Here is a 16401-nt window from a genome sequence, read left to right on the forward strand (position 1 = left end):
AAGGAGACGCCGACCTTCTGATTGCAGAAAAAGCCGTAGAAGCTGCTAGTCTTACAGACACAATCGTGGTTGCTGATGATGCTGACATGTTGGTTCTTCTGATCAGTCGATCAGATTCGCGTTCCGGGCGTTTATATTTATCACCCGAAGCGAAATTTTGCGGTAATAGTTCAGCTTGGGATATTAGTGAGATGAAGCAGAAGCTAGGAAGAGATGTCAGCAATCTGATACCATTCTCTCAGGCCGTGCTGGGTTGTGACACAACCTCTCACCTTTACGGAATAGGAAAGGGCAAAGCCGTTCAGCTGCTACTTTCCAACAAGAGTTTCAGGGACAACGCTGCTATATTTGGCGACAAGCTCGCATCGCTTGACGATATTGTGGCAGCAGGAGAGCGAGCATAGTTGATACTGTACGGTTGCCCTGATGTTTCGAACCTGGACACTACCAGAAAGCTAATCTTTCACAGAAAAGTGAGCACTGCCACCACTTTTGTGCATCCACAAGAGCTGTCACCGACTCAGGCAGCAGTGAAGTACCACTCGCTACGAGTCTTCTGTCAAGTTCAAGTCTGGCTCGGGAACCCAGTAGACCCTTTAAGCTTGGGATGGAAACTGCAGGATAACGAAGTTTTTGCGGCAATAAAAACAGATCTCCCTGCCGCTCCGTCTCAGCTGCTGAAAATTATCAAATGCTCGTGTCGTATTGACGGCTGTGATAGTGAAAAGTGTACCTGTAAGAAAAACGGACTTGAGTGTACTATAGCCTGCCGTACCTGTAAGGGAAGCTCGTACAACAATTCGAAGTTTCAAGAAGAAGAACTTAGTGAAGAAGAATAACAGTTAACTGTGATGATGAAAAATCTAGTTCCTACATTTTGATGATGTGCAATTTTTATATATTTGAAAAATAAGATAAAAGCTTTTCTCTGAACACATTAAGTTAGAACCTACCTTGTCTCATGGTGTTTGGCACTGAGGTGTTTCGTCATACCTGTTTATTGTTGTTTAGTCTTTTTTTTCTAAGCCTTTCGTTTACATAGCCAAATAGACTAAAAGAACGACAAACTTATTCCGTAGTAGACCTTGATAAACGCTTGTAAGAGTTTTTTCCCCAAAGACACAGTTTTTTTCCCCATTTTTTTTTTTTTGCTGATAAATATTTTTCTTTTGGTCAGGTAACGAAATGAGTATCAGAAATGAATTCAGAGCCGAAAACAGATCTAAAAAGATGTGTAAAACATTATAGTTTACGTTTTTAATTTTTTTCCCGGTTTTTGAGAAAATAAATAAAAAAAAACATTAAAAAAAAACAATTTCGCATCGAGCTAGAGATTTAGATTTTTGATATGTTGTTAATCATTTTTTTCCGGTCCGGATGGTGAAGAAACCATTTCTGTACCAATTCTTTCCTGGTCAAAACTTATTTTTCTCCTACTATAGTCACTAACTGTACATAGGAATAGAAAAGATAGAGAAAGAGCAAGAGACATAGAAAGAGGGACAGTGAGGGAAAGGTAGAGGGAGAGAGAAAGATGAAGAGAGTCGTAGTTTTTTATTTTGTGTGTAACTCCTTATTAGTATGGGTATAGGTGAGAAATGAATAATATACAGAACAGGTGAGAAATAAATAATAATAATAATCATTATATCTAGGTATTTTTGTAGATCGAATTTTCAAAATATGAGATATGGGAGACCCCAAACGGTGACAAAAAAGCAGTAGACTTACAGGAAAATTCTACAGGACAATAGGCTTAAAGCCTAATGTTTTTAGAAGTTAATTAAAAAAGTACCCAAGATATTTCATATTTGGCCTAAATCTTATTGTCAGCACTAAGCGTAGTGCAGATATCATTTGAATTTTAAGAAAAGAAAAAATCTAGTTACTCGAATTCTTCTTTTCAAGTTACCTGATTCGTGTATTCTATTTCCAAATTCTTACAAAAAGCAGGGTTGAAATGCACATATTTATTCGAAACATTGACCTATACTAAGAAAAATATTGAGATTCAAAAGCGACACAAAGAAACACCAGATCTAAGTTTTATGTGAGCTACTAGTGCCATTTATCCAAAGCCCCTCTCTCCCTAGCCAGAGCTTGCTTCGACTGTACAAGAGAAACCATATCCTAATAAACATTGGGTAACTAGCAAGCAATAGAATTGTCATATCTCACTTCTCAAAACTCAAATATGTGTGATTGAAAATTTTGTTTTTTTTTATAATTCTTTTTCTCAGGATTTCATCAATATTAATTAAAATCTGACAGCCTCAACTATTTTTTGGCAATCTATTCCGGTTGTAAAGTTTTTCTGAATTTTCGTATAGTTTTAGGTACCGGGTAGGATTTTAATTAATATAGTAGTTTTAAATTTCCTTCTAATCAGATACGTCTTGAAACAATATATCCAGAACTTCTATTGAAAAGAGTTGAGAACTGATTTTTCATGTTGTTTTCAGAAGCGCAGATACAACAACCATATAGCTTACTAACCAAACAAAAGCTTTTAATCCCAAGCAACTTGACAAAAGTTAACTCCGTTACTTGGCTCAATATTAAATCCTCTAATGACCGTGCGACAACGATGTTCCTCCAGCCTTGTCGCCGCTTTTTTAGCATCCGTCACGGTTTTGGCAGACCAAAGTCGTTCCGCAACAACACTAGCGCGTGGCCAAGTTAGCGGTATTACGTTCGTATTATCAACAAATTCTCCCCACATACATGCTTCTCCACCGATGACTAGTCGCTTTTGTTCATCAGAACCGCTGAAGTTATGGGGGTCTGCCATGTAATAGCGAGGCCAATCAATTCCATAGTGAAGATAATTCAGGTACCAAGGAGATGAGAGAATTGCCTGGAATCCTGCTGATGTCACCTAAAAAATCAGGGGAAAAATTCAGAGCCATTTAAATATACTGGTTCTCAGCCAGTATGTGTGGCCCACCAACATGCCTTAATACACTTTTAAGTCAGTAATGAAGTTTTGAACGTAACGTCAAGTTCGAGCCGTACTAGCAGAGTGGTAAACACACCGGACTTGCAATCCTAAGTCTGTAAGGACAGGGGTTCGAGTTTTAGTGTCTCTGTTTATAGGGTTTGCAACAGGGGTCAGCGTTGTGACTCTCTATGCTCACCAAAAGTTGACCCACCTGCAACTGGAAGAAATCTGGGAGAAAAATTGGAAGCGTCTGATGATTTGCCTCCAACCACGCACTGTATTCCCGACCGAAATCATAAAATCAGGAGATCTACGCGGGCCATTAGTCTGCATGCGAAAAGGTTTTTTTTAAGTTGTAAAGCGAAATTTTGAATGATAAACTTCGAAAAATTAGGTTATGAAGAAGTAAGTTTATAAGATATTTTTCTTTACTTAGCTCTCTTCTTTCAATATGTATGCTTAGTTTGAGTAGTGGCACATTACCAGTTACAGTTCTAAGTCGTTTATGACTTGTTATGCCACTACACTTTCTTGTGCTCATAGGTTTTTATTGTTGGCAAAAAAAAACAGTTCTAAGACAACAAGGTAGTCTTTTTTTTCAAAATCAATCACATATTTATTATCAAAACTACTGTATTTCTTGATCAATCTAACTCTTTTCAAGGTGAATTGCATATAATCCTGAATATACTGGCTCTCTGGTCGTACTGAGGAGCTCGTTGAAGGCTCACTGAAATGATTTTGGGCCTCTGTATGTTTCGAGCAGTGGCGGATCCAGACGGGGGCACGCGCCCCCTAACGTAGTCTATATAGTGTAATTTACTTAATTAACGCAAGTTTGTGTGAATTAAACTTGCTCCTAACGCAAATTTATCGGATCAACAAATCCAGGATCCGCCCTTGGTTTCGAGTTTTGCAAAACTTGTACACTGAAATCTTTTTTCCAACAAAATAGTTGATTTTTTGCTCAACGATTGCTAAAACTTCTCGCTTGTGGGGTCACAAGCGGCACATCAGAAACCGTCTATAGTTTGAAATCGTGCAAATTTTAGTAAGCTTGACATAATCAAACGGTACTATATTAGCAAATGTGGTAACTTTTAAATTGGCACTGCCTTTAGAGAGAGAATTTTCATCCCAAAGCCTAGTAGTATCACCATTTTTATTTTCACAAATTATAACAAGTATATATATATATATAAATATATATATATATATATATATATATATATATATATATATATATATATATATATATATATATATATATATATATATATATATATATATATATATATATATATATATATATATATATATATATATATATATATATATATATATATATATATATATACCATCCTGAAGTTCAAAAAGATATAAAAAAAAACCTATTTGTATGGTGTAAATAATTATTTTTATGCTATATATATTTATTTACTATTAATTATGTATTGATTACGTAATTACGACTAAATATGTCATATAACTATAAAATGAACTATATATAATTATAAATTATATTTATCTATTATAGCTATTATAAATACCTACTTATATTTTTATTATAAAATTTCTATTTACAAATTTCAATTTGTATGTTGATTTAGTTGGCATGAATTCTCCATTATAAAGTAAGTCAAAAAGGTATTATGAACCTTTTTAATCTGAAGTGAGCATTCAACTAACTATAATATTTACAAAACTTGCTTATATACTATCAATTCATTCCTTCTTCACTCGGCGTGCACTCTTCTGTGACGTCAGCCCATGCGACAGGTCACGTCAGTCATTCATTGGTAATCTGAGTTCAGCCCATTGGAAAGGTCACGTATGCCTTTAGTTGGTACATAAAAGTCCCTCCCTTTCCTCGGAGTTTGTAAAGCTTCAAAGGTTTGTGTTGTGTTAAACTTGGCGAGCATATCATCCGATAGCTTTGTTCCCTCTGGGATTATGATTCTTTTGCCATCGTTATTGGTGAAAACCATTTCCTTTGTCGCTATTGTTGGTAGAGGGGGAGCAGGAGGAGTGTAGTCAAACATTTTTCTAAGGGACTTGCGCTGTTTCCTCCGTACAGCTGCCCCTGGACGTTTCTTTTTTTACTTCGTTTTTGTAAGAAATGGAATCTTGGTAGCGTTGTTCACGGTCGATACGGCTGGTCGGGGCTCCTCGGTGGCGCCGGATGCTTCCCTGGTTGTTGCTATGTTACTGTCTACTCCCGGATCAAAACCCAGATTTCTAGCTTGGGTTGTTTTGTCTGAAATCAGTCCCTTGTTGTTGGGGTCAGACAGATCTGTGGCAGACAAATGAAGCAGCGTAGTGACCTCTGTCTGAGAAATCGTTTGTCCTGAGCTTGAAACATCTTTGTCACTGATGACATGTCGCAGGGGTCAGAATCATGCAGAGCCACAGTCGGCGCTTCAAAGAACTCTGGGTCTGAGCTAGGACCACTATGATTCCTTGATGATCTCTGCCTGGCTTGAGATCGTGTCGCCACAAAGGCTTCTTTTGTTTCCGCTTCGGGTAGATCCTGGACATTAATCGGAAGCACGTTCTCTCCGAATCTTGGAAAATTTCTTCCCAGTAAAATGTTGTGGGGTAATGTGGGGCAGATTCCTGCTTCAATCCGTTCTTCAAGAATTCTTCCTGTGCGATTCATAAGCTGTATCGTCAGAAGTCCAACGGCATATTCTATTTTGCGGCCTTCCGTGGTAACATACTTCAAAGTTTTCCCATGGATGGGGTAAACTCCCTTGACCCGTTCTGGGTTTACCATGGTGAATTCACATCCCGAGTCAACCACTAAAGGTAGCATTTGCCCATTGCAGCGAGCCTTGACAACGTATCCAGTCAACCACTAAAGGTAGCATTTGCCCATTGCAGCGAGCCTTGACAACGTATCTAGGCATGGGGGTTGATAGGTCCTCCTCCAGGTAAGATGCATATACCCTTTCCCTTTTTAACTCTTGGGTTTGGCGTTTGCTTCCCCTGCATTCCTCTGTTGTATGTGACGTTGAGTTAGGAGGGTAATAGCAACGTTTTGGAGAGGGTATGTCTTCCAGACCAGGAATTTGTTGAAGTTTGTTGAAAGTTCCCTTTGTTCGAGTTACCTCCTTCTTCAACGGTCGTAGAGACTTGTCTCAGTCCTCGGCCTTTCTGATGCATTCTCCCAGAGTTTTCACACCACTCTGACCTAAGAAAACCCTAAGGTCTGGGTTAGCAGTTGTAATGAACTGCTCCACTACAATTTTTTCTAGGACCTGATCTAAATGACTGGCCAGGTTGGGTTCTGCCGTTCTTTGTTCCTTCACCTTCTCAAAACAGAGCCATTTTTTGGCTGTGGTAGTCATGTAGTCCCCGTATTCTGTAATAAGACTCGCCTAAGCGCTTGCTAGCATGTCGAAATCGTCGGAGAAAAGTCTCACTGTTGACATGGAACTTCTTGAGAATTGCTGTTGTGACCTCGTTGAAGTCACTAGCTTTGGCAGTTGGTAGGGCTGTATAAGCTTACAGAGCCTTTCTGGACAGGTTTGCTACAAGCCTGGCCACCCACGCGGCTTGAAGTAAATTACAGGCAGTCGCAATTCTTATAAAAGCTTCCAAGTAAGCCTCCACGTCGTCATCTTCTCTCAGTGAAGCCATATAGAAGGTCGTGACTCCAGACTCAGTGAGAGTCCGAATACTAGTTTCTACTAACTCTCGGTCATGTTGCATCTCCTTCTTCAGGTGATGTACTAGAGACAGCTGGTTTTCTTCGTTCAGCTTCCGCTCTGCCATTAAATCGTCTCCTAATGCTTTCTGCTGGTTTTCCACCAAGGCTTTTGTCGACTGAACCACTGAATGCTGGAAAGCTTCTAGCAATGACTTCCAGATGGTATGGTCCATCTTTGACATTGTTTCTAGATTTTCCCCTTCAGAATTATGCTTGGTTCTTGACCTTGTGTGGTAAGGAACGAAGTCAGTCCTTGGAGCTCCTGCTTCCCTGGATTTTTTTTTGTCTCCTTGTCGCTTGCCAGCGCAAAAGATAAAATTATATGGGCTTAGCCTATTGATGTCTAATCGCAAAGGACTCTGAATTAGAACTCGAACCCCTAAAACAAGAAAGGAGGAAACAAAAAGAACAAGAAGAGAGAGAGAAGAGAGAAAAAAAGGTGGATTTCTGTTCGGAATAAACCCGTAAACAGAGCTCAGAAAAAAAATGGATTTCTGTTCGGAAGTAAATGCGTAAACAGAAATCAGAACGAAACTAAGTAATTTCTATTCGGAACTGAACCCGTAGACAGAAATCAGAAAAAAATGGACTTCTGTTCGGAAGTAAACGCGTAAACAGAATTAGAACGAACAAAAGTGAATTTCTGTTCGGAACTTAACCCTTAAACAGAAATCAGAAAGTAAAAAAAAAAGATTTCTGTTCAGAATTAAACTTGTAAACAGAGATCAGAAATAGAAAAATTTACTTCTGTTCGGAAGTAAACCCTTAAACAGAAATTAGAACGAAACAAATGAATTTCTATCCGAAACTGAACCCATAAATAGAAATTAGAATGAAACAAAAGTGATTTTCTGTTCCGAACTTCCCCGTAAACACAAATTATGAGTAGAGAAAAAAAAAGATTTCTGTTCGGAATTAAACCCGTAAACAGAAATTAGAACAAAAAGAAGTGAATTTCTGTTCGGAACTAAACCCGTAAACAGAAATTAGAACGAAACTAAGGTGAATTTCTGTTCGGAACTGAACCCGTAAGCAGAAATCAGAAAAAATGGACTTCTGTTCGGAAGTAAACCCGTAAACAGAAATTAGAACGAAACAAAAGTGAATTTCTGTTCGGAGCTTAACCTGTAAACGGAATTAGAACGAACATAGTGTATTTCTGTTCGGAACTTAATCCGTCAACAGAATTCAGAAAGTAAAACGAAATAAATAGATTTCTGTTCGGAATTAAACCCGAAAACAGAGATCAGAAATCCCGCAAACAGAAATTAGAATGAAACAAAACTGAATTTCTGTTCGGAACTTAACCCGTAAACAGAAATTAAAATAGAAACAAGTAAGAGGTTTCTATTCGGAAGTAGAACAAATGAGTGAATAATCTGCTCGGAACTGAACCCGGGAGCAGAGATTTAAAGTAGTCTTTCTTCGGAAACAGAACTCGGAAAGAAAGAGCTCACTTTGGGAACGGATCCCACCGCTGTCACCAGATATTATAAAGTAAGTCAAAAAGGTATTATGAACCGTTTTAATCCGAAGTCAGAATTCAACTAAATATAATTTACAAAACTTGCTTATATGCTATCAATTCATTCCTTTTTCACTCGGCAAGCACTCTTCTGTGACGTCAGCCCATGCGACATTCCCGTAAGCCATTAATTGGTACATTTGAGTTCAGCCCATTGGAAAGGTCACGCAAGCCGTTAGTTGGTACATAACATTCTCCATTTATATTTTCCAGTTTATATACTTTTAAGAGTTCTCTTTTCTTTATATGTATGATTCTTTTGAGTAGTAAACAAAAAAGCATTTTCCGTATAGCAATATGAATATAATTTAAAGAAAACAGCTATTGCAGAAACTACTATTACATTTCGGAGTATAAACAAAATTATTGTACAGTTGGCGGGGAAATAGAGAAGAAGGATGGAATGTATCTCCCTGCCTGTATTTACGACAAATATGATTTTCGAATAAACTTTTAGCAGCAATTTGGTAAATAACAAAATCAGAACAATCTATCTGAATGATCATATTCTTCAGTAATTCTTTAGCACTCAAAAACTTCATTTAATTTCTAGAAAATACTAATCTGTGAGGCTATTCATAATTTCCTCTCAGTCAATATCTCAAATGACGAGGACACTTTATCTTTTTATAATCTATTTCATATAATTTACCACTGGGCTCCTTTGTCTGACATGAACACAACAATGGATTCATCAGTTTGAAGATTCTTAAAGATTAAACTTTCTTCTTTAGACCTCGGGAAATTACTGGAAATTCTGTCTTGAAATTTCAGCTAAACTTTTACGATAGAAAACAGAACTGAATTGAAATTATTGTCCACAAGTACATCTTTGTGATTGTACAGAGAATATACTGTATTTTATGAAATCCCTTTAAAAATCCTTTAAATAAAGAAATATTCCCTAATTCGGTGGTGGGAACCTTGCGTATTGATGCATACGATTGGAGTAAAAAGATGTGCTTATTTTTAGCAAAAAGTGTTCACCTAGATTGAGAGTATGAACGCCATCTCAAACTTGCTGACGGATCTCTAGGAAATGATCTGCTAATGAATTTCGATGATCGACATGCACTCCAAAAATTTCCATTAATCAGAGGCAACGCTATAGCGTTGCCTATAGTAAAGGCCATACGGCTCCAATGTTCTATTATTATTTATTATTTTTTTTTTTCCAGAGGAACTTCATATGGAAGGGGTTGTGGTAGAAATTTCAAAGGGGGCTCATTTGATTGGAAGTTAAGGGTTCTAGTGACCTATTTAAGAGTCAAAAGGGATTGGAAGGCAACGAACACCCCTTCCACGCCCACCATTTCCCCAAACATATTCAGGATAGCCATTTTGTTCAGCGTAGTTGATTTCTAGATAGAAATAATATTTTTGTTGAGGACACTCCCCCAGAGCCCTCAGGGCAAGGGTTGTACGTTTTGCCCTGGGGGCATATAAGGTTTTTATAGAGAGCTTCAAACTTCAATGGAAACTTCATATGGAAAGGTTCGTCATAGAAACTTCAAAAAGGACTCATTCGATCGGAAATTGAAAGGGCCAGTGCCTTTTTTAATATTCGAAAGTGACTGGAGGGCAATTAACCCCTCTCTCACACCCACCTTTTCCCCAAACACATTCAATCAAAATTTTGAGATAGCCATTTTGTTCAACGTAATTGAAAATTCGGGAAATTAGGTCTTTGAAGATAACAATCCCCACCCACAGCCCTCAGGGCAAGAGTTGTAAGTTATGACCTGGGGGCGTAAAAGGTTTTTATAGAAAACGTTGTCGTAGAAACTTCAGAAAGGGCTCATTCGATTGGAAATTTAAATGGCTAGTTCCCTTTTTAAAAGTCGAAAGTGATTGGAAGGCAACTAACACCCCTTCCACGCCCACCATTTCCCCAAACACATCCAATCAAAATTTTTATATAGCCATTTTGTTCAACATAGTTGAAAGTTCTGGAAATTATATGTTTGAGAAGAACACTCCCCGACAGTGTTCAGAGCAAGGGTCATAAGTTATGCCCTGGGGGCATATATGGTTCTTATGGAAGGAATGCTCGTATAAACTGCAGAGAGGACTAACTTGATCAGAAATTGAAAGTTCTAGTCCACTTTTTAAACGTTAAAAGATATCGGAAGGTAACCAGCTCCCCCCCCCCCCCCAACCCTTTTTTCCACAATAGATCCGACTAAAATTTTGAGATAGCTATTCTGTTAAAAGTAGTTCATAGATCATATAACAAAAATTCCGGTGTCCACACAACCTCCAGGACCCGGGGGCAGGCGTTGTAAATTATGCCCTAGGGGCATATCTGGGTCTTATGGAAAGGATGCTCGTATTAACTTCAAAGAGGGCTCATTTGATTGGAAATTTAAAGTTCAAATTCACTTTTTAAGAGTCAAAAGAGATTGGAGGGCACCTAGCCCCCCTCCCTCCACGCCCCTTTTTCCTAAAACCCATCCGATACGAATTTTGAGATACCCTTTTTTTCAAAAATAGTTGAAAGACCATATAACGAGAACTCCGGGGTCGACATAGCCCCCCAGGACCCGAGGGCAGGCGTTGTAAGTTATGCCCTGGGGAAATAAATGGCTCCTATTGAAGGGATGCTCATAAAAACTTCAGAGGGCTCCTTGGATCGGATACTGAAAGTTCTAGTTTTGATTTTTAGAGTTAAAAGAGATTGTAGGGTAATTGCAACCCCTCCCACGCTCCGTTTCCCCCAAATGCATGCAATAAAAATTTTGAGACAGCCATTAAGTTAAAAATAGTTCAAAGGTCGGAAAAGAAAAACTCCGGTGTCAATAAAACCCCCATGGCCCGGGGATAGGCGTTGTAATTTATACCCTGGGGCATATATGGTTCTTATGAAATGGATGCTCGTATAAACTTCAGAGAGGGCTCATTTGACTGGATATTGAAAGTTCGAAATCACCGTTTAATATTCAAAAGAGATCCGAGGGCAGCTAGCCTTCCCCCCACGCCTTCTTTTTGCAAACCCATCTGATGAACATTTTGAGATAGACATTGGGTTAAAAATAGTTCAAAGGTCAGATAAGAAAAACTTCGGTGTCAATAAAACCCCCAGGGCCCAGGGGAAGGCGTCCTAAGTTATGCCCTAAGGGCATGTATGGTTCTTACGAAACAGATGCTCGTATAAACTTCATAGAGGGCTCATTTGATTGGAAATTGAAGCTTCTGGTTCACTTTTTAAGAGTCAAGAGAGTTAAGGGCAACCCCCAACACGCCCTGTTTCTCCCCGAGCCCATCCGCTTCAAAATTTGAGATAGCCAGTTTTTTGAATTTGTTCAAAAATTAGTTATCAAAAACTCCGGTGTCAAAATAACCCCCCCCCCCCCAGGGCCCGGGGAATAGGTTTTGTAAGCGTTGTCCTGGGGGTGTATATGGTTCTTATAAAAGGTATGCTCGTATAAATTTCAAAGAGGGCTCATTTGATTGGAAATTGAAAGTTGTAGTTCAATTTCTAAGAGTCAAAAGATATCCGAGGGCACCTAGCCACCCCCCCCCCCACGCACACCCCTTTTCCCCAAGCCCTTCCAATAAAATTTTAATAATAGCCATTTCATTAAAAATACTTCAAAAAGTCAGATAAGACAAAATCCTGGGTCGACGCAACCCCCGACGCGACATCACCCACTTTTTTCTAACCTTTGAGGCAAATTTTTTTCTTTCAACAAGGGGATGTCAGTTAAACCGAACTAGTATACGGTATTGCGCTTTATTTAGGACTGCAAGATATAGAGACAAAAACTGTAAGGTATACAGACAAAAACTAAGGTACAGGATATCTTGAATTAAAGGGCTATGGGCATGCGATTTCAAGATATTAATTTTTAAAAATGTTTTCCACAAAAGTGGTTTTCAAAAGAAAAGTAAAGAGCTTAGAGAAATTAGACCAAAGATAAGCAGTCATAATGTCAAATTATTTTTCAAGCGCAAAACTACCATAAATACCATCATTAAGTAAATGAAACCCAAAACGAACAGTACTTAAAAAAGAACCAAGTCTTACCCAAAAAGAGCCGAAACTAAGAAAAGTAGAGCTGACGCTCCCATACTTTCTAAAAACCAGAACATAATTAACACTTTATTGAAAGCCATCCTTACTTCGATCTATGTCTTTTATTTCTAATATCATGAAAAAATGCCCATTGTTTACGTATAGTATTTATTATTGTAAAATGTATGCATACATTTTACGGGTGAGGGTGAGGGGAGGGTGAATTTTCTGCTCGGGGTATTATCCACACAGAAAATGTTCCATGGGTGGGGGGGGGGTCCGGGAGGTAAACTTTCCAGGAGAAGTTTTATACTCGGAGTATTTTACATGACTCTTCCCCGCAATTATTTGTATATCTGTTGGTTCCTCTTTGCAGATTCAATTTGATATGTGGAGATGTTAATAGTATTTGTCCGGGGTAAACTTTCATCGGGATTGAATTTTCAAGAGGATCTTTCCTTGAAGTCCGCATTTCCCTGCAGTGTTTAAAAAATGATTAGAAATTAAATCAGAAATTAGTACTGACCAATCAGAAATTATCAGAAATTAGGACTGACCAATCGCAATAACGATTTAAGGCATAATTCTTTGTAATTGGAAAAGATTATTTTCATGGCCTGCAACATGAGTTTTCCTAACTATTACTACTAGTACTAATAGCTCAATGCAACACCAAGCCACCTGAGGCCAACTCAGCTACGCACGCTTACCAGAATGATAAAATGTCATCTAAGCACTTTATTTTGTCTCTCAGCCATCGGATATCAACAGAGGTACTTAGTCATAAACTTGTCTATAAAGCTGGTGCTTGTATCACACTAACAACTGGTAAAATATACTCACAACCTGTGACCTAAAGAATACTAGAAATGCTAACTATATAAAATAGTGGCACTAATATCAGAACTGAAAATTTTTTTGTGCACCACCTCATGCACAGAAAATGACAATACGTATTCAAATACTTAGCACACTTAAACAAATCTAAATGCTTAATCAAATTTAAAACACTAGAGGTACCAAATAGTTTTCCAGACTTCACCAAGTAACGCAATAATGCCCATAAATCAAGCTAAAAACCGTAAAATACGTATACAGTGTTTTGGTTGGAGAGGCTGTCATATTGCACAAAAGTGCCGTAATACAAACTATAAATTATGGAAGTTTCATTAGCATCTTCTGTTTTTGACAGCAAAAACCAGATTAAAAGACCGATCAACAAAGAAAAAAAAATCCACAAAATAAACCTTTGCCATTTCCTTAGAGTAAAGATCTTCACCCTTCCAAACGTGAAAAGTGTTTTTTTCTCCATCAAAAAGTGAACTTTTTTCATAGTAACACTAACAACCAATCATTGAGAAGAAAAAAGATTTGACGTGACAAGAATTTTTACTATGGCAAATATCATGGAAACACGGAACTAAAATAATTTTTTAATTCTCTAGCGGGCCGGTAGAAATCCCATCTCAATCTGCTATTGGGCCGATAAAAGTAATTACCCCAATACTACTAAAGACCCATCAAAAAATAAAAAAAAATCAACAAAACCAACCTTTCCCATTTCCTTAGAGTAAAGATCTTCACCCTTCCAAACGTGAATAACGGTATCATCTGCCAGCTCTACATTGTTGTCAAACACTTCTTGCCACACAATATAGCCTTTTTGTAAATTGTCAACAATATTAGTGAGCTTTTGCATGTAAAACTGCTCTAGTCGGCTATAATTTCCAACAAAGCCATTCCGTTTCATAAAGTCCACGATGTGAGGATTACTTGCCCTGCAATGTCCAATCAGAGTCAGCTAAGCCTCAGTTCAAAGACATAAAAGGAACAGTAATATCATATGAATATGCATACAGTTTTTGACGGATCCTCGCCTGGTTTCAAATAAAGGGAACATTATACTGATATCAGCAAATTCAAATTTTTTTATAAACACATAGCAATACAAGTAGCATTTAACTTGAGATATAGCCATAGCGTACAAATTAGTTTTTTGTAAGAGAGGATAAGCTTTTATTTCAAAAACAATAAACAAAGCTAACATACTCTCGGTTTATTTAAAAAGTAATGTGAAATAAGTAAGACAACATAGCTAACACACAAGATGAGGAGGATAGGAGTTAAAAAATCTAGAACAAAAAAAAGATAGAGTACAAACAATAAAACTAAAGCAAAATCAATGATTGTGGAAAGTTAAAATATGGAAGAGTTCCAGAATCAGTTTTGAAGTTTAATTTGTTTCTTGTTAATTAATAGTTTTAATTCTGGTTAATTTCTCAATGGGAAAGATTCAATATGCAACAGCTTATCTTGTTTCTCATTCCTATCCATTTTTTGGAATACAACACGACCCTTAAAAAATATTCCGATGAGGTAATACTATGAGAGTTATTCCAAAAAAGTAAATAGTGCAATGTACGGGAATACGGTTACTGTGGTTAAGGTAACAAATGAGGTTAGTATTCCTATTTATATGGATCATTTTGATCGACTTAGTCCCAAGGAATACTCCTTAGGCAAAGGAAGCACGGAATCAAATGGATAACTAAAACTTTACTGGACTTAGATTATGCTACCGATTTAAGCATCCTAGATGCAAATGTTATCAAAATGAATGAATTTTTAGAGGTCTTGCGAGTTCAGGGTGGAAGAATAGGTATGAAAATTAGTGTCAAAAAGACTAAGTCGCTAAGATTAGGAATAGATGAAGGTGAAGAGGTGATGTTGGGTAACGAGATGATCGGTCAGGTGGACAGCTTCACTTACCTAGGCAGTATTTTTAGTAAACACAGTGGGTACAGTGAATATGTTAGAAGTAGAATAGCCAAGGCTGAGGGTATTAATTAGCTGAGTGGTCATAAGAAGATAAGTCTGCGAACCAAGATTAGAATATTGGACGCTACAGTGCTGAGAGTGGTTAAGTATAGTTCTGAAGCGTGGCCGTTCGAAAAAAACGAAGAGGAGTTGCAAGATATTTTTCATAGAAATTGCCGAAAGATTGTTTTGGGTACCCGACTGACTGACCGTATCTCAGATAGTAGGCGACATGGAAAATATTGTTCAATCCCGCTTTCTAGTATTATAAGGAAATGAAGGATGAGATTTCCAACCGTCTAGGGCCAAAAAAATAGCGGGTCGTCCCCAGAAGGGGTGGGAAGATGACGTGCGGAAAGCTTCAAGGGAAACGGGAATATCTTGGGAGCGTGTAAAGAGGAAGGCTTTGAATAGGCTGGGATGTAGGAAGAATGTGCGTAACTGTGTTGGCCTCAGGCGGCTTGGTGCTGCAGTGAATTGTTGGTAGTAGTAGTATTTCACTTACTACGTTTTTAAACATTTCAAAAATATATTTTCTTCTTTGTTGCGTATAAAGTGAAATGTTCAACATTCTGTAAATAATCGTATTAATAATCTCTTTCATTTATTTTAAATTAAGAATTTTCAAAGAAAATCATAATTTGGAGGTTTCCGATGGTTTTATTTTACACTGATGCTGTTTTATAAATTTTAGATTTTATGTTGAAAACTATTTATTTATTTATTTTTTTAGGCTCGGGAACATTAAGTAAAATTTGTAGCTCGGATTAAGTGAACATTTACTTCGATTAAAGATATACCAATGCGAACAAATTTTTTGTGCGTGTGAAGAAAACAATAAATAAAATCTGTTAACAAAGCGAAATTGGGGATGCTTTCCAACATGAAACATGCTGACGAAATTAGCAGATTGATGCTAATTTCGTAAGACCTCATTTCACTGCGTTGCATTTCACTTCGTTTCTCAGTTCACTGCGTTAGCTTTTACTTCATCTGCCCACATAAACACCTGACCGAGTCATCCCCAATTTTGACGCCACTGCAAATGCCTGGAAGTACCACAGAGGAAGATCACGCATCATATGGGCGTACATTATCTGCAGTCAACCTACTTCCCGAAAGATCGACCTCAACTGAAGCTCCAACCTTCGTCCAACACAGACCAGTATAGATAATATTAATTACACTCAAGTCTAGTTCCCTCTACACTGGCGGAGCTGCCGAGCAAGAGCTTAAAGTCAAATAAGTAAGTCAAAAACTGACACTGAAAGGCAATGAAAATGCTTTTCTATTTTGCTCATTATTCTTTTTATAAAGTTCTCCTAAAAAGATAATCGAAGAAAAGTAAAGAGACGTACTAAGACCCAATACAAGCAGAAGCTAAGTCACGC

General features: G+C 37.7%; 1 protein-coding gene across 3 annotated transcripts in view; it reads right to left on the reverse strand.

Annotated features, from left to right (window-relative positions):
* Positions 1–1995: 1995 nt before the first annotated feature.
* Positions 1996–16401, reverse strand: part of LOC148948302 (beta-hexosaminidase subunit alpha-like) — a 376037-nt gene continuing 361631 nt past the window's right edge. For 2 of the 3 annotated variants that reach the window (XM_089094283.1, XM_089094282.1), the window contains exons 7-8: positions 13746–13971; positions 1997–2878 (exon numbers count right to left, since the gene is read on the reverse strand). In XM_089094283.1, coding sequence (XP_088950409.1) covers positions 2510–2878; positions 13746–13971 — 595 coding nt within the window. In that variant the 3' untranslated portion in view covers positions 1997–2509. Of the gene's footprint in view, positions 2879–13745; positions 13972–16401 lie in introns of all 3 variants that reach the window. The other variant, XM_089094281.1, reaches the window with a different exon arrangement.

This window comes from Artemia sp. Qi Xiang Cuo, chromosome 9, assembly GCF_049724085.1.
Source record: "Artemia sp. Qi Xiang Cuo chromosome 9, ASM4972408v1, whole genome shotgun sequence".
Classification (NCBI taxonomy): domain Eukaryota; kingdom Metazoa; phylum Arthropoda; class Branchiopoda; order Anostraca; family Artemiidae; genus Artemia; species Artemia sp. Qi Xiang Cuo.